At 38.7% G+C, this 25,803-nt stretch overlaps 1 protein-coding gene across 1 annotated transcript in view; it reads right to left on the bottom strand.

The window, feature by feature from the left end:
• The window catches only part of DENND5A (DENN domain containing 5A), a 100,461-nt gene that overhangs the window by 15,994 nt on the left and 58,664 nt on the right, over nt 1-25,803 (bottom strand). Inside the window, exons 6-12 of the mRNA XM_034995424.1 lie at nt 21,305-21,622; nt 19,817-20,032; nt 19,076-19,310; nt 11,695-11,845; nt 10,927-11,020; nt 8,551-8,682; nt 4,415-4,567 (exon numbers count right to left, since the gene is read on the bottom strand). Coding sequence (XP_034851315.1) covers nt 4,415-4,567; nt 8,551-8,682; nt 10,927-11,020; nt 11,695-11,845; nt 19,076-19,310; nt 19,817-20,032; nt 21,305-21,622 — 1,299 coding nt within the window. The remainder of the gene's footprint in view (nt 1-4,414; nt 4,568-8,550; nt 8,683-10,926; nt 11,021-11,694; nt 11,846-19,075; nt 19,311-19,816; nt 20,033-21,304; nt 21,623-25,803) is intronic.

Here is a 25,803-nt window from a genome sequence, read left to right as displayed (position 1 = left end):
ACAAAACCCAATAATCATAATGGTATTTCTTTATAAAACACACAAGTTAAAACTAGAAAAGACTTTAATTCATTGAGAAACCAAATATTTTTTTTTTAAATGATGTTCAACAACATCAATGAGACTTAGAACTTCCATACACTAACTGGTATATTGACACAATATATGTGAAAGACAATACAAGAGCTTAAAATATTCACTCTTTGATTTAGTGATTCAGCTTCCAGAAATCTGTCCATCCCTCTACCAAAATGGTTAGACTAGGCTCCTAAAACAGCAGGGACTTTGGCTTATTCATTACTTTATCCCCAGAATCCAGGAAGACTAGGAAGGCAGACGTGTATGGATGTGACCTACACTAAGTACGGCCAGTCACCAGAGAGCCCTCACATGCAACACTGCCGAAGAGCCAAAGACTAGAGCAGCACCAGCCTGCCATGCCAGAAGGACGCCCTGGCTCACGGTGATTTTACCGGAGAGAGAGCAAAGGCAGGAGCGAGAGAGCAGCACTGGGCTGAAGCTCAGGGATAGGGCACTGGGGACTTTATAGTTCAGGAGTTACGATTATTCTTTTTCCTCTTTTGCACAGAGGCTGACTGAGACTGCAAGGTTCAATTTAGTCTAACTACCCATTTGGGGTATTTTACAGGGAAAGAAAAATATAGATAGCACCGGATTCTCCAAGGATGTCATACACAGGTGAGAAACAACCCATTCTCACTTACCCAAAGGGCAGCAGTTACAAAACCACTATGAAAAAACAAACCTCACCTCTTATTGTTAGAAGAATATACTAGGGAAGGATGCCCATCTCCTTGAAAAATGTCACTGAAAGCCAAAGAGAGTTGTGAGCAGTCATGGCCAATAACAAAATTTAGGAAGCTAGCAGCAAAAACTGCTGTTTGGGTTCTCTCTACTTTCTAAGTAGATTAAAATAGGTAGTTGATCATCAGTTAGGTGCCCTCAGAAGGGGCAATAAGATCACTCTCTGACAGCGAATTTGGTCACAGTGTGGGTGACTGCAGGATCATGCATAATCTCCATGATGGAGTCCAGGTAACCAGGTTACAGAACTTCTGCACTGGAACATAACCAAAGAATGTCTCACCGGGAGAGAGGTGCTCTACACACATGCTAGCAAAGTGAAGGTCTGAGGAGAACATGCAGTAGAAACCCAGCAGAGATAGTCACAGTCAATCCGCAGCTGACCATGCATGCATCCCTGAGGGTACTAACACCCTGCCAAAAAGCACACACCCTTGCTTCCCTCTGCTGACGATGTCAGTGCTTCACTTTTCATGCTCCAAATGCAGGATCCAGAACAAAATGGGACCCCATCATTTTGTATTAGTTTCTCCCTAAACAAGGAGCCTCCATCTATCCAAACTGAGAAGAGACTCAAATGGGCTCCAAAAAATATTCCTCCCATGCTATGGGAATTTTTGCAGAATATGCTGCAAAGCCTCAGAGGACAGGTTTAGAACATGTGATGATAGGTATTATTTCTTAAAATGCAGAAGGCTCACTAGCGCTCTAGAAATTTTTATGGCAAACATTAAAGTTGGGGGGGAGCATACCAAAAAGCTAAAGAGCTCAATTTTAAGTGTCAGGCTCACTCAACTTAAAGGAAAATGATAAAATGATGATGTATATTCTACTCATTTGTTATACAGAAAAGGAAAAAAACAAATTCTTCATGTAGAGCCTAACATAATAGCCACCATATGTTATAAACCTACCACATGCCAGGTATTTATTTTTATTACATCTAATTATCATAACCCTCAAAGGTAGATTTGATTAATTCCTATAGTATGGATAAAGAAAATGAGATTCAAAAATCACAAGTTGCTGGATGCAGAACTAGGATTCAAATCCCAGTCTTTCTGACTCCAAAGCCCATAGTACTGCTATTATACTAGAGGATTCTCAAATCTTAGGGAGGTGATACACAATTTTTAGCATTAAAAAAATTTATTAACCACACTGTTGTTTATAATACTGAAAAATCAGAAATAACCTAAATAACTAGTAATAAAGGATTGATTCAAACATGGAAAACATATACAATGGATACAGTAACTAAAACTGAAATCTGTGAAGAGTAGTAATAATGACAAACATTTACAGAGCACATCCCAAATTCCAGGCTCTGAGTTTAGTGCTTCACCTAAACTACCTTAGCAAATCCTCACAAGAATCCTATGGAGGTGGGTATTTTAAAAAGTCCATCATATACAAGATTAAAGAGAAGCTTAGAAAAACCACGAATCTTGATCAGTTTCATAAAGTTATTAAGTAGGAATCAAACCCAGGTCTATCTGATTCATAGTTTGAGCTCTTAAATACTACAGTATCACCTAAAAATTAGTTAAGGACATGGAAAAAATATTATGAGGTAAAAAAAGCAAGTTACAAAACATTATGTACAGTATGATCCCATCTAGATTTTTAAAGTTTTACTGTGATATAATTCACATTACCATAAAATTCACACTTACAAAGTATACGATTTTGTTACCAAAAAAAAAAATCTGGTTTTTAGTACGTTCACAGAGTTGTACAACCATCATCACTACCTAATTTTAGAACATTGTCATCACCCAAAAAGAAACCCCATACCCATTATCAGTCACTCCCTAATCTCCTTCGCTCCCATTTCTGATATCCCCTCATCTGCTTTCTGTCTATGGATTTGCCTATTCTGGACATTTTATATAAATGGGATCATATAATATGTGGTCTTTTGTGACTGGCTTCTTTCACGTAGTATGTTGAGCCGTGTATCATCCCTCATTCCTTTTACTGCTGAATTATATTCCATTGTATAGATATCCACAATTTAGTGTATCTATTCATCAACTGATGGACATTTGGGCTGTTCTATTTCTGGCCTATTAGGAATAATGCTGCTATGAACATTTGTGTAAATGTTTTTATACAAACATATGTTTCCATTTATCTTGAGTACATAGCTAAAAGTGGACTCACTGTGTCATATAACACTATGTTTAACACTCTGAGGAACTGCCAGACTATGCTCCAAAATGGCTGCACTGTTTTACATTCCCACCAGCAATGTGTGAGGTTCTAATTTCTCCAGATCCTTACTAAACTTGTTACTGTCTGTCTTTTTTATTTTAGTTATCTTAGTGGATGTGAAAAAGTATCTCATTGTGGTTGGATTTTTAAATATCCATGGTATGTGGGTACAATGTGCACAGAAAAATGTTTTGAAGGACAGATATGGTAGACTGTCTCTATACCCATGATGGGTATGGCACTCCAGAAGGGCAGAGATCGGGGTGCCTGGGTGGCTCAGTCGTTAAGCGTCTGCCTTCGGCTCAGGTCATGGTCCCAGGGTCCTGGGATCAAGCCCCACATCGGGCTCCCTGCTTCTCCCTCTCCCACTCCCCCTGCTTGTGTTCCCTCTCTCGCTGTGTCTCTGTCAAATAAATAAAATCTTTAAAAAAGAAATTAGAAGGGCAGAGATCTTGGTCTGTTTTGTTCACTAACAAACAAGTGCCTGGCACACTGTCAGCCCTCAATAAATACTTGCTGGATACTTACATGTTTTTCTAATTTATCCATATTAAAACTGTTTTTTTTTTTTTAAAGCTTACTTTAGAGAGAGAGAGAGAACACGAGTGGGGAGAGGGGCAGAGGGAGAGAATCTCAAGCAGACCCCGTGCTGAGTGCAGAGCCCATTGCAGGGCTCAATCTCCATGAGATCTCATGGAGCACGACCCATGAGATCATGACCTGAGCTGAAATCACGAGTCAGACACTTAACCAACTGCGCCACCCAGGCGCCCCTAAAACTGTTTGAAAAGATTTCAAGTTCTCTTCAAATTTAAAAATGCATAAAAGTAAAAGTTGTCCATCTTGACTAGCTATTCCAAACAGAGTATTCTGAAATAAGGAAATTCTCTGGTATCAAGCAGTGACAATCAAACTTACTCAATTTCCTGCAGTCCTTTCTCAAATCTTTAGACAGTTAAGCTATCTGTATATAAAAGAAATGTTAATGACAGAACTTTTTCCACTGGAAATGTACAATTAGTGAAGGACCCTTAGAGTACTTATGAGCTCCAAGTTCTTTCTTTTGTGTCTCATCTCCAGACCAGGGCCAGCTGCCAAAAAGGATCTATCAATCTGGCCTTTAGATCTATTTACAATAAGGAAGATGCCACTCTAAAAATGTCTAACACACAGATTCATGAAGCATATTTTTTAAAGAAAATAGTTTGGATCATATTTATTTACTTATTTATTTGTTTAGCTATTTCAAGTCTCACCCCACACATGGCATGCACCATTTTTCAAAGCCAGCCAGCTAGAAGAGTGTGGGAAAGCTAGTAAGTTAAAAGAGAAAGACAGTTTGCTCAGCAGGGAGAGTCTAGACATTCCTTACCTGCTTTACTTGTAGCCCATGACTCCAGATCCTCTCTAGGAGGTCACAAAGGCTGGCAATCAAGGTGTTCTCCTCCACCCCTGTGATGTTCACCTCCCCATGCCCTAGTTCCACAGCCTCTCGGCCCATCTTCTCCACCAGCATCCTCTTGGTCTACAAGGAATCAGTCAGTAGGATTAGATAACCACAGTGAGCAGGATCACATACAACTAGAGAGAGCGGTGGTGACCCATACAGCACATCTGCTGGGCGGGGAAGGACAAGATAAGTAAGACCTAGAGACATAAAGTATATTTATTCCCCATCATATAGGTCAGGTCATGGTGAAGTGCATTCTTTAAAAGTTCAGTTACAGGGGCGCCTGGGTGGCTCAGTCATTAAGCGTCTGCCTTCGGCTCGGGTCATGATCCCAGGGTCCTGGGATCGAGACCCGCATCAGGCTCCCTGCTCAGCAGGAAGCCTGCTTCTCCCTCTCCCACTCCCCCTGCTTGTGTTCCGTTTCTCACTGTGTCTCTGTCAAATAAATAAATAAATATAATCTTTTAAAAAAAATAAAAGTTCAGTTACAAAGATAAGAACACAGCAATCACTGTATGACCATGAGCAAGTGATACCATCACTCTGGATTAATTTTTTGCATTTATGAGATGAAAGAGTTGAATAAAACCCTTTGGTCACAGTCACTTCCGACATTCTGTTTCTCATCGTTTAACTGATCTTATCAAACAAACCTGCAAGCATTTAAGGTTAGAAATACATCTGACATACCTGTCAAGGGGATCAAAATTAAGGACAAATAATTTACTTTTGTTTTTTCTTTCTTCCAAGATTTTATTTAAATTCAAGTTAGTTCACATGTAGTATAGTATTAGTTTCAGGGGTAGAATTTAGTGATTCATCAGTTGCATATAACACCCAGTGCTCATTACCTCAAGTGCCCTCCTTAAAGCCCATCACCCAACTACCCCATCCTCCCACCCATTCTGCCCTCCAGCAACCCTCAGTTTGTTCCCTATAGTTAAGAGTTTCTCATGGTTTGCCTCCCCCTGTCTTTATCTTATTTTATTTTTCCCTCCCTTCCCCTATGTTCATCTGTTTTGTTTCTTAAATTCCACATGAGTGAAATCATGTATTTGTCTTTCTCTGACTTATTTCATTTAGCATAATACCCTCTAGTTCCATCCACGTTGTTGCAAATGGCTGAGTAATATTCCATTGTACATATATACACATCTTTTTTTTCCCCAAGATTTTATTTATTTTTTTTGTCAGAGAGACAGAGACACAGACAGAGCACCAGCAGGGGGAGCAGCAAGCAGAGGGAGAAGCAGGCTCCCCACTGAGCAAGGAGTGCAATATGGGACTATGACTTGAGCTGAAGGCAGACACTTAACTGACTGAGCCACCCAGGTGTCCCATCACTTTATTTTTTTTAATTTATTTTATCTTTTATTTTTTATTCTAATTCCAGTGTAATTAACATACAGTGTTATATTAGTTTCAGGTGTACAATATAGTGATTCAATAGTTCCATATATTACTCAGTGCTCATCAAGAAAAAGTGTACTCTTAATCCCCTCCATCTATTTCACCCATTCACCCTCCCACCTCCCCTCTGGCAACCATCAGTTTGTTCTCTACAGTTAAGAGTCTGTTTTTCGGTTTGTCTCTTTTCTTTGTTCGTTTCTTTCTTAAGTTCAGTATAAGAGTGAAATCATATGGTATTTTTCTTTCTCTGACTGACTTATTTCACTTAGCATAATACCCTCCAGATCCATCCATGTTGTTGCAAATAACAAGATTTCATTCTCTTTTCTAAGTAATCTTCCTATACATATACACCACTTCTTTTTTATCCATTCATCAATCGATGGACACTTGGGCTGCTTCCATAATTTGGCTATTGTAAATAATGCTCCTATAAACACAGGGGTATACATATCTTTTTGAATTAGTGTTTTTGTATTCTTTGAGTAAATACCCAGTAGTACAATTGCTGGAACATAGGGTTGTCCTATTTTTAATTTTTTGAGGAAGCCGCATACTATTTTCCACAGTGGCTGCACCAGTTTGCATTCTTACCAACAGTGCACGAGGGGTCCTTTTTCTCTACCATCCTTGTCAACACTTGTTGTTTCTTGTGTTTTTGATTTTAGCTATTCCGACAGGTATGAGGTGATATCTCACTGGGGTTTTGATTTGCATTTCATTGATGATGACCATCTTTTCATGTGTCTGTTGGCCAGCTGTATGTCTTCTTTGGAGAAATGTCTGTTCATGTCTTCTGCCCATTTTTAATTGGATTATTTGTTTTACTGGTGTTGAGTTGTGTAAGTTCTTTATATATTTTGGACACTAACCCTTTATCAGATACGTCATTTGAAAATATCTTCTCCCATTCAGTAGGTTGCCTTTTTTTAGTTTTGTTAATTATTTCTTTTGCTGTGCAGAAGCTTTTTATTTTGATGTAGTCCCAATAGTTTATCAAGAGACGTATCGAGAAAGATGTTGCTATGGCCGGTGTCAGAGAAATTACTGCCTGTGCTCTCTTCTAGGATTTCTATGGTTTCAGGTCTCACATTTAGATCCTTAATCCATTGAGTTTATTTTTGTGTATGGTGTAAGAAAGTGGTCTAGTTTCATTCTTTTGCGTGTAGCTGTCCAGTTTTCCCAACACCATTTGTTGAAACTGTCTTTTTCCCATTGCATATTCCTGCCTCCTTTGTCAATAATTGACCAAATAGGGCGCCTGGGTGGCTCAGTCGTTAAGCGTCTGCCTTCGGCTCAGGTCATGATCCCAGGGTCCTGGGATCGAGCCCCGCATCGGGCTCCCTGCTCCGCGGGAAGCCTGCTTCTCCCTCTCCCACTCCCCCTGCTTGTGTTTCTGCTCTCGCTATCTCTCTGTCAAATAAATAAATAAAATCTTTAAAAAAATAAATACATAAAAATAATTGACCAAATAATCTTGGGTTTATTTCTGGACTCTATTCTGTTCCACTGATCTAAGGGTCTATTTTTAAACATAGCACCTATTAACAATAGATTATTGTGCACTTTAAAATATGTTAAGAGAATAAATCTCATGTTAAGTATATTTACCACAAAAACAAACAAAACCCACAAAATAACATAAGGAAATTTTTGGAAGTGACAGATCTGTGTAGTGATAGATTGATTATGGTGACAGTATCATGGGTGTATGCATATGTCCAACTTGTCAAAATGTGTACATTAAAATAATGTGTGTAGGGGGCGCCTGGGTGGCTCAGTCGTTAAGCGTCTGCCTTTGGCTCAGGTCACGGTCTCAGGGTCCTGGGATCGGGCCCCGCATCGGGCTCCCTGCTCGGCGGGAAGCCTGCTTCTCCTTCTCCCACTTCCCCTGTTTGTGTTCCCTCTCCCGCTGTCTCTCGCTCTCTCAAATAAATAAATGAAATCTTTAAAAATAAATAAATAAATAAATAAATAAATAAATAAATAAATAAAAATAAAATATGTGTGTAGGGACACCTGGGTGGCTCAGTCGGTTAAGCTACCCACTCTTGATCTCAGCTCAGGTCTTATCTCAGGGTCATGAGTAGGTGTGGAGTCTACTTAAAAAAAAAAATGTGTAATTTTTTGTATATCAAGTATACCTCAATAAAGCTTAAAAACATTACTGTCTGTAGAATTGAAAAACATCCCAACAATAAGCTTAAACTGAACAACACACTTTGGCCTGGCACATAATTGGCACCCAGTAAATTCTTGTGTCTAGATAATGATATTACTGCTATCAAATTAAAACAGAGAAGCAAAAACATTTTCATGTGTGTAAGATTAATGTGTTGAAGACAATTCAACTACAAGGATTTCATGTAAGTAATGTAAGATGTCTAAAATTGAAAACTACATCCATCTCTCAGTTTTAAAAAATACATATTAAATTAGTATCAAGCAAAGTGTGCCTGCTCTCCAGTAATGGTATATTTATTTAAAACAAATACACCTAATTCCAAGTTAACAGGATCTTAAAATCAGTACTATCTCATTATATTAACAATATTTTTAAAGCCAAGGAAGAGCAGTCAGAGCCCAGATGTGGTCTCCCCTTGGCTGCCAAGGAAAAGAGCACAGGTTCATGAGCAACCATAGCTCACCTTGTTGCGGCATTCCTTGAGCAGGCCCTCTACAAACTTCCAGTTGGTTTGAGCAATCACTGATGGGGAGAGGTTGGACAGTTTGGGTTGGCGGATGGTACTGCCCATATTCCTGGCTTCCTGGATGTACTTCTACAGCAAACAGAAAAATCAAAGGCTCTTTGGATCCATGCACACAAACCACAGTGACCAGTACTAATGAGAGCCTGAAGAGGGCACTACTATCATCCCACACTTTCTTACTGCCTCTTTCTTACGCTTACCGTTGGAGGTGGAAAGCTTAAAATGCAATTCTTGCAGCAAAAAGAAAAACTAAGACAATATGATAAGTTTTCTCTGATGTAAGGCATTTCATGAGTACCGTAATTACCTTTGCTTTAATGATAGGAGAGGTAAAGAGCACATGGCTAACACATAGCTAACACATGGCTGCAGCATGTATAGCTCAGTGTACAAACCCACTCAAATTTCAAAGTACTAATGAGAAACTCATTTTCTCCACCATGCTGCAAGGAGTTTAACTCTTCCGCCCATATCAAAAATATCTACCCTTACTATCATGAAGTATAGCCTTGCTAAATTAGGGCCTGGAAAATAAGAGTGCACATTCAAAACAACAACTGCATCTTCTGTTTTTCTGCAATGTGCTGGTGATTCTCCATATGCTATTTGTTTTAACACAGAGCTCGTATCAATTCAGTGAACTGCGCACTGACATCCTATCAGCAGCGCAAGTTCGCAACCAATATTTTTACCCTAGACTTTCCAGTAGTACAATTCTGTCCATTCTATCTTCTGGTCCTCAATCTGCCCCTCCTACCAACCCCCAAGGTTAGGCTTCAATTCCTTCACCTGGACTACTGCTACCTGCCTCCTAGTTTGTTACCTACCTCCTCTCCTGTACCTCTTTATTCCAAAGTATTCTGTCCACAGCCTCCATTACACAACAACTACCAAGCGTTTGATCCTCCATTTCTTCTACTTGAATGCTCTTATTTGTCTCTCACAATCCCATCATCCTTTGAGGCTTAAAGAGATGATGGCTCCCTCGGTCTTATTTGAATACTACGCCAGGTAGAACTGAGCTCTGATCATCAGAGATCAAACACTGACTTGCCTTTCATATGGCCCTTTCCAAAGACTGTTCTACTAAAGTTATTTGTGTACCTGACTTTGTTCCCTTAATAAACTGGTATTCCCTGAGGACAAGCCTACCTCCCCTGTCATCTTTTTATTTCAGAGTGCTTACTACAGTGATTTGACCAAAACAACATGCTCAATAAACACTACTAAAAAAAGTAATATGGAGGTGAGGTGGAAGACCCAGGGGACACTTCTAAAATAACACCAATACCCCAAATCCCTTATGCCACCTTCATAAAAAGTCTAAGCACAACCATATTCTTTAAATCAGCAGTTAAAAATTCATAACCATACCCTGCAATTCTAATTTATTCCTTTAAAAAACAGCAAAGACAAAATGGTATTTGTTTTCCCATTCATTTAGGTGCCAGACACATTTGAAAACAATAGGCTTTAACAGGTTTTAAATGTATAAAATGTAAATTGCAAGGTCTTTTCTCAAAGAGAAGCTCCTGAAATGGGACTCTGAAGGTGAAGCTCCATTTTCACAACTTCTCTGCAACTAAGTAAGGCAGGGTCTCCATTCTGAGGTTAAGAACTAGAAACTTCACTGGGAACAAGTTACAGTAGAGCTAAGAAACTCAGCTGGTAAACTCAGGAGGTCAATTCAGGAATCCCTAATCCCAAGGCACCTGATGATAACATTCCTCTCTTGTACCTCTAAGAAAAAAAGTCAAGATTACCCGATTTAAATTAAGATACACAAAAAATAGAAGAAAAGCTCCCTACTCCCCAGTGATTCACAGTATTAACTCAAGTCCAGCTTTTCTTCCTTCTCACTCTAACAGAATTAACTTCTTTACTACCATACTACACACATAAAAAGCCTCACAAATTTTAAAAGTATTCTCCCAAATTTCAGACTCTTATCTTCTGAGGTTCCTATCACACTCCCCAGAGATCATACATGACTGAGTACTGAAAGGACAGTGAAAGGCTCTCTTCTTAAGCAGGACATCATTCCTGATGGGGCTACAAACAGGGTGTGGCTCAGGGAGAGGATCTACATGGTTAATAGCCAGCTGTCACTTGCAGAACATCGTACATTCTGGATTTGTCATAACCAAGGCCCAGTATCAGGTATCAGGAACTAACCCTAGTATTAACCCTTCTTTATGGGGAGAGGTCATTGCTAAGACATTTGAGTTAGATCAGAGGCCAAGGAAATGGGAAAGAGAAGGAGAGTATAAAACAGTCATAGTGTCACTGTTTGTCACTCTTAAGGTGTCTTACCTCTCTCTGGTCATTATCTAAACGCAGGTGTTCTGTGTGCTGCTTCTGCCGATCTTTCCGCCTCCACTGGGCAGGGGCATTCCTTTTTGTCCACCTGACAGAATCCAAGCAGGCGAATTATGAACATCGCACTAAAAAAGTAAAGTCAAGTTACTGACAGGAGAGAACCTGGACATCTAGGGAACAACACTGGGCATAGAAAAACCACCAAAAAGTCACCAGAGATAGCTCAGAGACCTTGAAGAAAAGGAGCTTAGACCTCAGTGACTAGGCAAGAGAAACTTGGGAACATAGACACAGCTCTCTTAAGACATGTACAAAAACACTTCATATGCAGACCCAAAACTATACTCATTCAACTTTGTCTGGGCTTTGATACACTCATCTCCAAAAGTAATTAAAAAAGAGCAACCCTGCTAAAGTAATTACTTTCAGTTCAGACTCCAATTATTTCAATTACCACTTACTGAAGATACAATGCTAGCTAGGTATGGTATGGAATTTAGCTGAGAGATGACTGCAACCTATCTGCAGCCTGGCTTTCTGCAGCTTCTGGGCATGTGGAGCTATCCCAATTTGCAGAGTAGAGACAGGAATTAATTATACTTTGTCACCGTATTCTTGTTCAAACAACCTGACAGTCTGGGTCTTTTCCATATTTGCTTTACAAAATTCCAGGAGTCTTCTATCAGCTCAGGCCCAGATACTAGATAGCCCTCACCACCTTAGTTAGGGAGCTGGATCAGGGAATCCCTGGGGTTGACTCACTTGTTGCTGGCTGGCCCAGTGGAAAGTACATCAGACTGCAACTTAGGGAAAAAGCCCGGCTCATACTTCCCTTGTCCAATCTTCATGTCAAGTAAATGGGGGTGAATCGCAGTATGGTCAATTTTTGCCAGACGCAGTTCAATTGCTTTCTCTGGATGAGAACAACAAAAATAAGTCAAATATTTTTTTAAAATATACCATATTTTAGGCCATAAAGTAAGTCTCAATTCATTTAAGATCATTTGAATCATACAAAATATGTCCTCTGACCACAATAATCAATAATAACATCTTAAAACTAAGTAACACACTTCTATATAAAACTCATGGGTCAAAAAGAAATCAAAAGAGAAAGTTTTCTGAAACTGAATAAAGATGAAAACACAAAATATCAGCATATGTCATTAAAATATTACTCGAAAGGAGATTTACAGCACTAAATACCTATTTTAGAAAAGGAAGGTCTCAAACTAATGACCTCAGCTTCCACCTTAAGAAACCGGAAAAAGACAAGGAAATTAAATCCAGAGCAAATACAAGAAAGGAAAAAATAAAGGCCAGAATAAAATCAGTGAAACAGCAAACAGAGAAAATTAAAAATCCAAACAGTGGTTCTTTCAGAAGATCAGTAAAACTAATAAAAAAAGTCCGGTCGGGATAAAAAGTAAAAGACACAAATGAACATTATCAGGAATGAGGTGACATTGCTACAGATTCCACGGATATTAATAAAGGAATATTCAAATAATTTAATGTCAACAAATTTAACAATAGGTTAGATGGAGAAATTCCTTGAAAAACACAAACTGCAAAAGCTCATTTAAGAAGAAACAGATATGAATAACCTTATATCTATTTTAAAAATTGAATCTGTAGTTTATTTTTTATTTTATTTTTTTAGTAGGCTCCACACCCAGTGTGGGGCTTGAATGCACAACCTTGAGATTAAGAGTCACTTGCTCTACTGACTGAGCCAGCCACAGATCCCCGAATCTGTAATTCAAAACCTTCCCACAAAAAACTCCAGGCCCAGATGGCTTCACTGATGAATTCTGCCAAACATCCAAAGAAGACATAGTATCAGTTACACAAGCTCTCAAGGAAACTGAAGAGGAAAGAATACTTGCCAACTTATTCTTTGAAGCTAGCATTATCCTGATACCAAATCAGACCAAAATATTACCAAAAAAAACTATGAACCAATATCCCTCATGAACATAGATGCAAAAATCCTAAACAAAATTTTTGTAAATCTAATCCAATAATATACAAAAAGGATAATACATCATGACCAAATACAGTTTATTTCAGGAATTCAAGTTGATTTACACATTCAAAAATCAATGAATGTCGTCATTCACCAAATTAAAAAACTAAATCTAATAACCATATAATTACCTCAACAGATGCAGAAAAAGCATCTGACAAAATACAACATCCACTTCTTTTTTTTTTTTTTTTTTTTTTAAAGATTTTATTTATTTATTCATGAGAGTGAGAGAGAGAGAGAGAGGCAGAGGGAGAAGCAGACTTCCCACAGAGCGGGGAGCCCGATGTGGGACTCGATCCCAGGACTCCGGGACCATGACCTGAGCCAAAGGCAGACGCTTAACCATCTGAGCCACCCAGGCGCCCAACATCCACTTCTGATAAAAATTCTCAACAAACTAGTAACAGAAACAAATATCCATCTAATAAAAGATATTCACTGAGGGGCATCTGGGTGGCTCAGTCAGTCAAGCATCCAACTCTTGATTTCAGTTCAGGTCATGAACTCAGGGTAGCGAGATTGAGCCCCATGTTGGGTTCCGTGCTCAGTGGGGAGTCTGCTCGAGATTCTCTCTCTCCCTCTCCCTCTGCCCCTTCCCCTCCACATGCTTGCTTGCTTTCTCTCTCAAAATAAATAAATAAATCTTAAAAAAAAAAAGATATCCATTGAAAAACCTACAGCTAACATCATACTTAATGGTAAATGCTTTCCCCTAAAATCAGGAATAAGACAACAATGTCCACTATCACCACGTCTATTTGACACTGTAGTAAAGGTTCTAGCCAGTGCAATATGGTTAAGATAAAGAAAAGACATCTGGATTGAAAAGGAAAAAGTAAAACTATCACTATTTGCAGGTAATATGATTATGTAGAAAAATCTGCTAGAATGAACAAAAAACTACTAGAAATAATATAGTACGGCTGTAGGGCACATATCAATATACAGAACTCGTATTTCTAAGTATTAGCCATGAACAATCAGAAATTAAAATACCAAAAAATATGACATACTTAAAAGATAAATCTGACAAAAGATAGGCAAAACTTGCACAGTGAAAACTATATAACACTGCTGAGAGAAACTAAAGAAGACCTAAATGACCTAAATGAATGGAGAGATATGCCATGTCCACGGATCAGAAAACTCAATAACGTTAAGCTGTCAAATCTCCCTAAATTATCTATAGATTCAAGGCAATTTCAATCAAAATCTCAGAAGATTATTTGTGAAAATTGGTAAGCTGATCCTATATATATATGAAATACAAAGAGCCCAGAATAGTCAAAGCAACTTTGAAAAAGAAGAATAGAGTCGGAGGACTAACATTACCTGACTTCAAGATTTCATATAAAGCTACAGTAATCCAGACAATGTGGTACTGATGTAAATGGAGACTAAAAGATTAATGAAAGAGAACAGAGAATCCAGAAATAGACCCACATGTATATAGATCACGGATATTTTGACAAAGGTTAGAAAGCAATTCACTGGAGAAAGGATAGTCCTTGCTGGCTAACAGAACATTATTTAAAAAAAAAAAAAAAAAAGGATATTCTTTTCAACATGTGATGCTGGAACAAGTGGATATCCACATGTAAAAAATGACCTTGGATCCTTAGCTTACACTATCTATAAAAATTAACTTGAAATGGATCATAGGCCCAAATATAATGCCTGAAAACATAAAACTTCTAGAAAGAGATATAGAGAAAAAAAAATCTGTGACCTTGGTTAAGCAAAAATTTCTTACATATAATATCAAAAGTATAATCGATTTTCTCCCTAAGGATTTTAATCTCTACACCCAACATGGGGCTCAAACTCACAACCCTGAGATCAAGAATCTCATGCTTTACCAACTGAGCCAGCCAGGCACCCCATTTTTTTTAAAGATTTGATCCATTTTTTAAAAAACTGATAATTCAGTCCTCTTCAAAATTTAAAATGTTGTTCTTAAAAAACCACTGTTAAGAGAACAAAAAGACAAGCCACAGAGTAGGGTCAATATATGTAAATCATATATCTGATAAAGGACTTGTATCCAGAATATAAAAACAACTTTCAAAACTCAAAAAACAAACAAAAAAACCCCAAAAAGGTGGGGGGGAGACACTTCACCAGAAAAGATGAAATGAATGAATGGCAAATAAGCAGACAGAAAAATGTTCAACATCATTTGTCATCAAGAACACCCAAATCAAAACCACAATGAGGTATTACTACAAACCCAGTAGAATGGCTAAAATGGAAAAGACTGACCATACTCAATGTTGGCAACAATGTAGAGTAACTATAACTGTCATACACTACTAGTGGGAATATAAAATGTACAACCAACCACTTTGAAAGACAATTTGTCAGTTTCTTTAAAAAAGTCAACATACAAATATCACATGATCCAGTCATTCCACTCCTAGGTATTTATGCAAGGGAAAGGAAAACATGTAAACAAATGTTCATAGCCCAAATGCCTACCAACTGGTAAATAAACAAACTTCAGTAATATCCATACAATGGAATACTACTCAGCAATAAAGGGAATATGAATGAACCTCAAAATAATTATGCAGAGTAAAAGAAGCCAAACTAAAAAACAACAACAACAAAAACATACTGTGTGATTCCATTTATATAAACTTCTAGAAAATGAACTCTATAGTAGCAGAAATCATAGCACTGGTTGCCTCAGGATTTGGGGAGAGAATGGGGAGGGGACAGGTTGGAGGTATTACAAAAGGCCATGAGAAAACTTTTGAGGGTAATGGGTGTATTTGCTTGTTCTTGATATAAATTTAAACATATATCAAAATTTTAAGTATGTGCAGTTTTCTTATATGTCAATTATACTTCAGAAAAAAAATTTTAAAGATTTTATTTATTTATTTATGAGAGAGAGTGCACAAGCAGGGGGAGTGGTAGGCAATGAGAGAAGCAGGCTCCCCGCTGAGCAGGGAGCCTGCTGAACTCAATCCCAGGACCCCAGGATCATGACCTGAGCAGAAGGCAGACGCTTAACCGACTGAGTCACCCAGCTGTGCCCAGAAAAATATTTTCTTAATATTTTATGTATTTATTTGAGAGAGAGAGAGCACAAGCTGAGGGGAAGGTTAGAGGGAGAGGGAGAAGGAAAAGCAGACTCCCTGATGAGCGGGGAGCCCAGCTTGGGGCTTGATCCCAGGATCCCGAGATCACGACCTGAGCCGAAGCCAAATACTCAACCAACTGAGCCACCCAGGCACCCCTAAACTTCAAAAATTTTAAAGAATAAGGCTGTGAGCACAGTGAATCCTGAAGGGTTCATAACCTGGACCAATCTGTGGGAGCCTACCTACAGGTTGGGAGGAGGAACAGGCTCATGTGCACTTTGTTTCTCACCACACCTCCAGCCCTCATATTTGTAGCACCTCTAGATTGGTGTGAGTCATGAGCCAAGCCGACCAATTAAAAAAAAAAAAAAAATTAAAGAGTATGAACAAAAAAAGCTGGTAACCCTCTTGGTATTTCCTAGAGTCACATAAAAACACCTCAGCCTTTGGGTCTTGATGTTATCCTAGGTCAAGTCACCTTCTCATTTTGGGCCTCCCTCACTTCTTCCCGCTCTTACTCTCATTCAACAGAACTTATTCAGTGTCTAAAATGTGCCAGGTACTATTCTAGGCCCTGCAGATACAATGGTGAATCAAAGGAACATCTTTATCTATAAAATTAGTGGGTTAGAACAATTGATTGCCATCAAGATCCCTTTTAAATGTAGCATTTTAAAAGATCTCCAAAAAGATCCTTTTAGCTAACTGAACATAGTAATAAAAAATTTAAAAATAAAAACTTTAAGAAAAAAAATCCTTTTAGTTATGTTTTTACCATTTTCCAATCAGATTGCTTCAAGAAGTTGAGGTGTGAGATGTGAGATGGAGTGAGGTGACTGAACTAGTCCTCCAGGCTAGGGATCTGAGACCAGTGGCAAGAACCCTGCTCTCGCATATTTGGAGTACATCTCTCTAGGGCATACCTAAAATATTGCCATTATTCCTAAGAGCAGAGCACAGAGCTGCCAAAGGGTCTGTGACACCCATTTTTCTGAAATGAGTCATACAAATGAGGGTTAGGTGACCCTCCTTCCATATCCTAAACCCCACATTCTAACAAGCCCATAAGAACATGTGCTCTGGCCACAACTGAGACCAGAGTAATTTAAATCCATATGCTGCAGTGCTTGGTGTTCAACAAATGGATTACAGATGGGCTGAGAATTGATTGCCTAGACCCTTGCGGCAGATGGGCAAGGCCTCAACTGACTAGAGCTTCTAATTTTATAGCCTTTAGCTATACACAAACTCCTCCCTTTATTTCAGTGAATCATATACAAATATTATCATTTTCAAGTGTAACACAACATGCAAAGATTGGGAAGTCCTGATTTAACTGATGGCTTGGGAGACGTTTCTCTAAACTGACACTCTTTAAAAAAAATCTCCATCAAACTTCCCAGGACCAAAATCTTAGGCAGGGTTCAGGAATACAAAGCCTGATGTGTTCCAGGAGGCAGGCATGACTATGTTAGAGTAATCCACTTGCATAGGCAACATGTCCTCATGTCATCTTAATGAAAAGCCTGGAACAAGAGTTGAAAGGTAAAGAGAGAAGGCTAGAGAACATAAGTTTGACAAAGAAAGGACTCTGTCCAAATTGTCACCAGTTTTGGGGCACCTGGGTGGCTCAGTCAGTTAAGCATCCGACTCTTGATTTCAGCTCTGGTCAGGATCTCAGAGTCATGAGACTGAGTCCCACATCAGGCTCCTGCTCAGTGCAGTCTGCTTGTGATTCTTTCCCCCTCCCACTCCCTACCCCCTCTGCTCTTCCTCACACTCGTGTGCATGCACTCGTGCACTCATTCTCTCTCTCAAATAAAATCTAAAAAAAATTTTTTTAAATTGTCACCAGTTTCATCTTCAAAACCTAGAAAAATGCCTGGCACATTCATTCACCCAGTAAATATCTGTTGAACACTTACTGTATGTTGAGCATGTAATAGGTATTATACAATTTGGTAAATGAATGAACAAAATATACAAAAGGCTCCAACAAGGACATTGAACAACCCACAAGGAAGTGAACATACTACTTAACGTGACACCTCAAATGAGACTATTCTCTAGCTAAGCTGATCTAGATAGGGCCTCTGTGAACAAAAAGGTCTTTTCAATCACGCACGTAGCAAACAACTTTTAATATCTGTATGTGTTAGGCCAATACTAGCAGATTAGGGGCAGGAAAATGAGTAAATAGTCTCTGCTCTTAAATTTTCCCCTGATAATAACAGCTCAAACTAATAGAGATTATAGAGAAGAGGCAAGAACAAAGCACCACAGGAGCACAGAGGGGGAATCCACGGACTCAGCCTGAGGTCCTCAGAGGAAAAGACATTTCACCTAAGTTTTTGTGGCAAATACTGTCAAGTGCCTAATCATAACTCATTCACCCCTTCTTTCTTGCTAATAGGGCCCTGATATTGTTCAGGGTAACATTACACCCAGTTCAATACTCACTTTCACAGCCTCCCTTGCACTTAAGGGTGGTCATATAACATGGTCATGGCCTATGAGACAACAGAAGTTATTGGGAATTTCTGGGAAAGCTTTAGTTTTCTGATACAAGAGGGAAAATACCACTGGTATCAACCTTCCCCTCTTCTTGCCCTGAATGTGAACATAAAAAGCCTCTTGTAACCATGAAGCAACAAGTATGAATGAATATAAAAGTCAATATGTTAAGGATAACGGAGTGAAAAGATAGAATTTCAGTTCTTAATTACACTGCTGAGCAACTGAGCCAACACCAAAACCACTAATTCTGCATTTCTTACTAATTTGAGAAAAATAACCCCCATCCGTCTAACCCAAAGCTGATTAAATTCTCTATTACTTATAGCAGGATCCACTCCTAACTGACACAGTGTGAAAGGAGAAGAAGTTTGCCAGGCAAAAAAAGGGGGAGGCTATGGGAGTAATTTACACAAAAGCAGAAACAGGGAGAGAAGCTGGCATGTTTAGGCACAGGGACACCTTAGTGACAAAATCCAAGGCAAGGACAGCACCAAGAAGGCCTCACCTGCTTCATCCACAGTGGTGCACTTCTGGTACATGGATGTGCGGAGAGTAGGTGTCCGAACATTCAACAGCCTGATTTTGTCTACTCGGGAATCAAATACCCGGAGCACAGGGTCTTTATCATCATCGTCATGACACATGATTTTGTTGTCAATGAAAGAAGCAAACATCTGGGTCTCTAGGAACCTTGAGAGGAAGGGCAGATATGGCTCAGGCTGGTCTGACAGAAAAGATGCCTGGTGGGACCAAAAGGAAGCACAGTCATTGACAGGGAAGAGCGAAGCAGGTGTATCAGCCTTAACCAGCAAAGGCAACACACCCAAGGGATCCAGTAGGTTAATTTTTCTCTGAAGTTTCCCAGGTCTTTATGAAAAGCAAACAGCAAAATCTCTTCATTGTTTTGTTTTTTTTTTAACACTCATATAATTTCAAACATCCTGAAACTTTGACACACTAGCCCAAACTTACTCAGGTAACCTACTGTGGCAACCGATCTTCCCAGAATCCTGATGCTCAACCTGCATGTGCACCTTAGCCTAAGAGAGCTCTCAGACTCAAGGTAAATCACCTGATGGTAATAACCAGGACTCTGTTCTAAAGCAAGATCTTATATTTCATCAACATCACAAGGATTATGAACTTGTTTCCAGCATACAATGCAAGAAAACTCATCTTCAGTTAAATATCCAAAAGGCTCTGGCATGTTCTCATTCCTCACCACCTCTCCAGCAGGATTACTCACTTTATCAAAGTTTTGCATCTGCTCCCTGTTGGTAAACCAGGACTCCTTATCCTGGCTGGGCTGAATGACAAACACTTCATAGTCTGCAAACATCTGAGTGAAACGATTTGCAAAAACTTCGCGGATCTGAATGTTTAGCTGGTAAATCCTGAGTTCTTCCTCATCACACTGAACCTTCAGATCCTTATTGCTGCTGGGGTCTTCACGCACTTCCAGCTACAAAAAAAGAAAAAACAGCTGAATATATAACCTTTTTCTTTTTTTTTTTTTAAGATTTTATTTATTTATTTGACAGAGACAGACACAGCGTATAACCTTTTTCTTTACCCCAAAAAAATGCAACTCATCTGTCCCCCACCTCCTCCTACCTTCCCCGCACCTTCCCCCAACAGTGGTCATTACTTCGCAGAAAATGGAGAAAAGAAACAAAAGAAAAAAAATGAAAGGAATTTTGACACACACAAGAGAAAAATGAGGGTGTTGGCACTTGCAGGTACCCAGGAAATGATTGTAGAAATAAGATCATTATAGGCAGAGATTCAGCAATAGAGGAAAAGCTGCCACTTATCTCAAGGGTCAGGAAAAGGAGGAAATCTGGAAAGTCAATGAGAAAATGATAATGCAAAGCAACAAAGTCAGACTCTGGCTCTCCCTTCATCTCTTTGATTTTCTCCCCCACATCACTGATCTTATCTATCTCCCTAAGAATTTCTCCTTACTGTGTCTGTTTTAACCTCTCTAAATATTCCTCTGCTCCTGTTTAGCCATGATTTTTAAAAAATATCTGCTTTCCTAACTAAATAGAACAGGAAAATGAAATGTTTCACACTTTACTAAAAAAAACAGCCCAACAAAATGATTACATTGGCCCATTCTGCTTATATGTAATTTACAAAAATAACTTAACAGTGAGAATGGGGGAGTGTGAAGAAATGGGTAAAAAAACTACAGAAAGCTGATAGTCTTATCAAAGTCGGGAGATGGAAAGCTAACTTCAGCCTGGAAAGCGCATAGGACTAGCATTCAGGAGGACCAGGATCTAGCCTCTGCTCAGTCACATACTAGACATTTAATCTTGGGCTCTCTTAGCCTTGGTTTCTTGAGCTATAAAACAGTGTTAACAATACCTGCTCTGCATGCTGTAGGTTGCCGTGAAACTCACAGGGCAATGGATTTGGAAGAGGTCTGAATACAAAAATTACCACTGTCCTCCCTCCAAGTCACTCTGCTATAGTGTTCACAAAGAATGACAGCAACCTCTCCTTGATGCTCAGGTGAGAAGCTATCCAAATTTAGATTTAAATAGCATTTCCTAAGATAATGTTTGCCAGAGCTGAATCCAGAGTCTCCCATCCAAGAGCCTTCTTCCAACGCTCACAAATAAGCCTTGCCCTGGACTAGGTGCTTTCTTATCTCACACTATAATTTCACCAAGACAGCCCCCTCGTACAGACCAAACCTGTCAAAAATTCATATACAGCATCTTACCTTTTCCAGGCTCACCCCAGTCCTCTTGACCAAGGCCTGCAGCCGGGCAATAGTTTCATTCTCCTTGAGGAGCTCATAGGAATGCAAAGGGGAGCCTGCGATGTTCCCATTCCTCTTGTCAGAGACAAGCTCAGAGGCCCGGAGCCTCTTCAGCTTGGAGGCACTCTCGCTGCAATGAAGGTTCCCTTCAGGGGGAATGCCAAATGCCATGAGAATCTCAGAGACTTCCTGGACAAACTCCAACTTGTTGGGAAACTGAGGCAGGTCCTCTGGCAGCTCAATGAAGTGGTTGTCAATGTCCACAAAGCAGAGGTTAGCCTGGCAACCAAAACAGGATGAGTGTGAACAACTCCAGAGCATTGAGAGCATTAGGAAGGAAGAAGGTTTAGAAAGGATAATGAACAAGAGAGAGAAGAGGAAATATCTGAAATTGGCATGTATGAGATACAATATAAAGAAATGGGGCTCAGAAAGGAAATTGACCTAAGTTCCAATCTTCCCCTGCCACTTTCTCGGGAAAGTTACTTAACCTTTCTGATTCAGTGTCCTCAATTATAAAATGGAAATAAAGAGATAAAAACAGTTATCTTAGAGAGTGTTAAGGATTCTGTGATGACACAGATATTGAGCACCTAGCACAAAAGTCACTACAAAAGAGACATATAGTAAATGCTCATAAAATGTTTGTTGAATTCATGAATTCTTATAGTAGTAAAGAGAACACCAGGAGTGAGTCAGAAAGTCTAGGTTCCAGGTCTGACTCCAGCACAGTATCTCCCTATATGACCCTGAGCATACCATTATCCCTTTGAGCCTTAGTTTTAATTTGTTAAGATTTGGTGGCTGGTCTTAATTATTTCTGTGCTTTGTTCTGGCTTTGAGGCTGCTTCTGAAAGGATGTATAGAGACAGCACTGTCATACACTGCTGGTGAGGCAGGTAGTATTGATTAACAAAGAAAAACTTGGCAATATCTATCTACTCTTATTTTACAGACAAAAATTGTTATAGAGAGGTTAAGTAACTTGTTCAAAGTCACACAGCTAGTAAGTAGAACTGGGATTTGAACTGAGCTAGCCTGACTTAGACATACGCTCAAGCTCTTAACCCTCTGCGCTCCTGTCCTTACATGTCCCTACACATTTCTTGTTCAATTTAATTTAAATATTTTATAACTCCTGTCCCTACTGGTATTTCCTTATAGCTATAAATTAGAAAAGCCTTTTAAAAAAAATATTTCTCTTATAACCATGAGCCTGTCTAGCCAAGACAACTATCATTTCCTTCACTGCAGCGCATTATTATATGCTTAAGAGTGTTTCTGTTTCAAGATGAAACCAGAGAGAGAGACAAACCGTAAGAGACTCTTAATCTTAGGAAACAAATTGAGGGTTGCTGGAGGGGAGGGGGGTGGGGGGATGGGTAACTGGGTGATGGACATTGGGGAGGGTATGTGTTGTAATGAGTACTGGGTTATTATGTAAGACTGATGATTCACAGACCTGAACCCCTGAAACAAATAATACATCATATGTTAATTAAAAAAAAAAAGTTTGAGAACCACTGATCTAAAAAAAGGGATCTGAAATTTGCTGAATGAATTAAACATAATACAGAAATAAAAAAAAGAGCGTTTCTGTTTTATGTCCTTCAACAGATGAATGGATAAAGATACACACACAAACACACACACAGATACACACAATGGAATGTTACTCAGCCATCAAAAAGAATGAAATCTTGCCATTTCCAACGACATGGATGGAACTAGAGGGCATCATGCTAAGTGAAATAAGTCAGTCAGAGAAAGACAAATACTGTGATTTCACTCATATGTGGAATTTAAGAAACAAAACAGATGAACATAGGGGAAGGGAAGGAAAAGAAAAAGAAAATAAGATGAAAACACAGAGGGAGACCACAAAAGACTCTTAACTCTAGGAAACAAACAGGGTTGCTGGAGGGGAGGTGGATGGGGGGATGGGGTAACTGGGTGATGGGCATTAAGGAGGGCACTTGATGGCATGAGCACTGGGTGTTACATGCAACTGATGAATCACTAAATTCTACCTCTGAAACTTAAAAAAAAAAGTGTTTCTGTTTTGTTCATATAACAGAAATGATAATGTTACCTATGCCATAAATTTGAGGATTATGAGACAATAAATGTTCAGGCCCATAGTACATAACAAATGCTAATTAACATTGTTATTATCACTGTGGAAGATAAAAACTTCAATGAATGGATATCATATATAACAATAATATATGATAGGAAAATTTCACATTGAAAAGATGCTAATAATCACCCTACTTATTTGTAAATTTAATGTAAATTTTTTTCAAAATTCCAGAAAGATTTTTTTTTGAAGGGAGTGTCTGATGAATTAATTCCGAATCTTGCCTGAAAGAATAAAATAGCCAAAAAATTTTTGAGAAAACACTTGCCTTACTGAATTCTAATATAAACATAAAATAATAATCTGTTGGAAAAGAAGAGTCTTGAACAGACCCATGTATGTGGATGGATCATTCAATAAATGTTTTCGGGACAAACGGCTATACATTTAGAAATGTTAAAATAGAATACCATAAATAAATGAGATAGATTGAAGATTTAAATATAAAAAATAAAGCCACTCTATTTTCTTAAAAAGAGTATCTTTTAGCGATAGATACTGAATATATTTGATTGACATTAACACTGCTATGTGAGGTTTGTTTAAAAATAATCCAGTAGAGGGGCGACTGGGTGGCTCAGTCGTTGGGCGTCTGCCTTCGGCTCAGGTCATGATCCCAGGGTCCTGGGATCGAGCCCTGCATGGGGCTCCCTGCTCCGCGGGAAACCTGCTTCTCCCTCCCACTCCCCCGCTTGTGCCCCCTCTCTCGCTGTGTCTCTCTCTGTCAAACAAATAAAATCTTTGATAAAAAAACAAAAAAACAAAAAAAAATAATCCAGTAGAATGAGTGAGGAGAGGGAGGTCAATACAGAAAGAAGAGTAGCCATGAGTTGATGATTATCACAGAATGATGGATGCTAGTCTCTTTACTCTTATATGTAATTCATATTTTCCATAACAAAAAGTTTAAAAAGTTAAATAAACCCACAAAGTATTAACACAACTATAAAAGATCACTGCTCTATGTTAAGGTAGAGTTGGGCTTTCTAAAACTTTATACAAGGCTAAAAACCATAAAGGTAAATACTGCCATAAAAAAATTAAAAGATAAACAATCTAGGAAACAGTATTTGCCATACATAACACAAAGGTTAATAGCCAAAGAAAGCACTGAAACAAAAATAATCCACCCAACTGAAAAGTGGGAACTCGTTATGGAAAGCAAACACAGAAGAACTTTCAGTTAATTAACTTCAAATATATGAAAAGATGGGGGTGCTTGGGTGGCTCACTCAGTTAAGCTGCTGACTCTTGATTTCAGCTCAGGTCATGATCTCAGGGTCCTGGGATAGAGCCCTGCATCAGGCTCCATGCTCAGGGGGAGTCTGCTTGAGGATTCGCTCTCTCCCTCTCCCTCTGCTCCTCCCCCAACTCACACACACTCTCTCTTGTGCTCTCAAATAAATAAAGCTTTAAATGTGTGTGTAGATACATATACACACACACACAGATAAAGTTGTTCAATTTTGCTAATAATCCAAGAAATACAGACAAAATATTTTTTACCTACTGGGTTGGCAAAGATCTATAAGATTTATAAAGTCCAATGCTGGCCAAATTACTAGAAAACAAGTATCTCATACACTGTTATTAGGAATATAAAATGAAAACTTTCTGGGGACAATCTTAAAGACATTTTCTTCCTGGGCAATCCAAAAACTAGAACATTACCAATACTTTATCTACCTATACACTCCTCCCCCATCCCATCCTCCAACCTACACATTCCCATCCCCAGGTAACCACGATCCAGAATTCTCTATTTATTACCTTTTTGCCCTTTGTTTTACAATTTATCACATATATATGCCTTTAAGTGTTTGTTTTTTAAATTTATGAAAGAATTGCCATTCCTTAAGTAGTGTTGTGGTACTGCTATTTTTCTTCACTCAATATGAGGTTCCTAAGATTCAGCCATTTTCTTATATGTAGCTATATGATATCCATTTTCATTCTTGTATAATATTCTGCTGTGTGGATGTAGCACAATTTATTTATTAATTTTCCCATTAAAGGGCATTTAAGTTCTTTCTTCTTTATTGCTCTTACATTTTTACATGTTTTCTTGGACACATGTGCAAGATCTTCTCTTGGCTGTATCCTAGGAGTGGAACTGCTGTGTCGTAAGCTATGCAAACATTCAACCTTGTAAGATAATGCCTACCTGTGTCCAAAGTGGTCATAAAAATTTACATTTTTATCAGCAATCTACTGATTAAAATCCTACCACAACTTGGTATCATCAGATTTCTTAAGTTTGCCACTGAAATAGGTGCATTTAATTTATACTTGTCTGGTTGCTAGTGAAAAAAATGTGCAA

This window comes from Mirounga leonina, unplaced genomic scaffold (assembly GCF_011800145.1).
Source record: "Mirounga leonina isolate KUSES-001 unplaced genomic scaffold, KU_Mleo_1.0 Mir_92, whole genome shotgun sequence".
Taxonomy (NCBI): domain Eukaryota; kingdom Metazoa; phylum Chordata; class Mammalia; order Carnivora; family Phocidae; genus Mirounga; species Mirounga leonina.
This window is presented reverse-complemented; position numbering and strand designations above follow the sequence as displayed.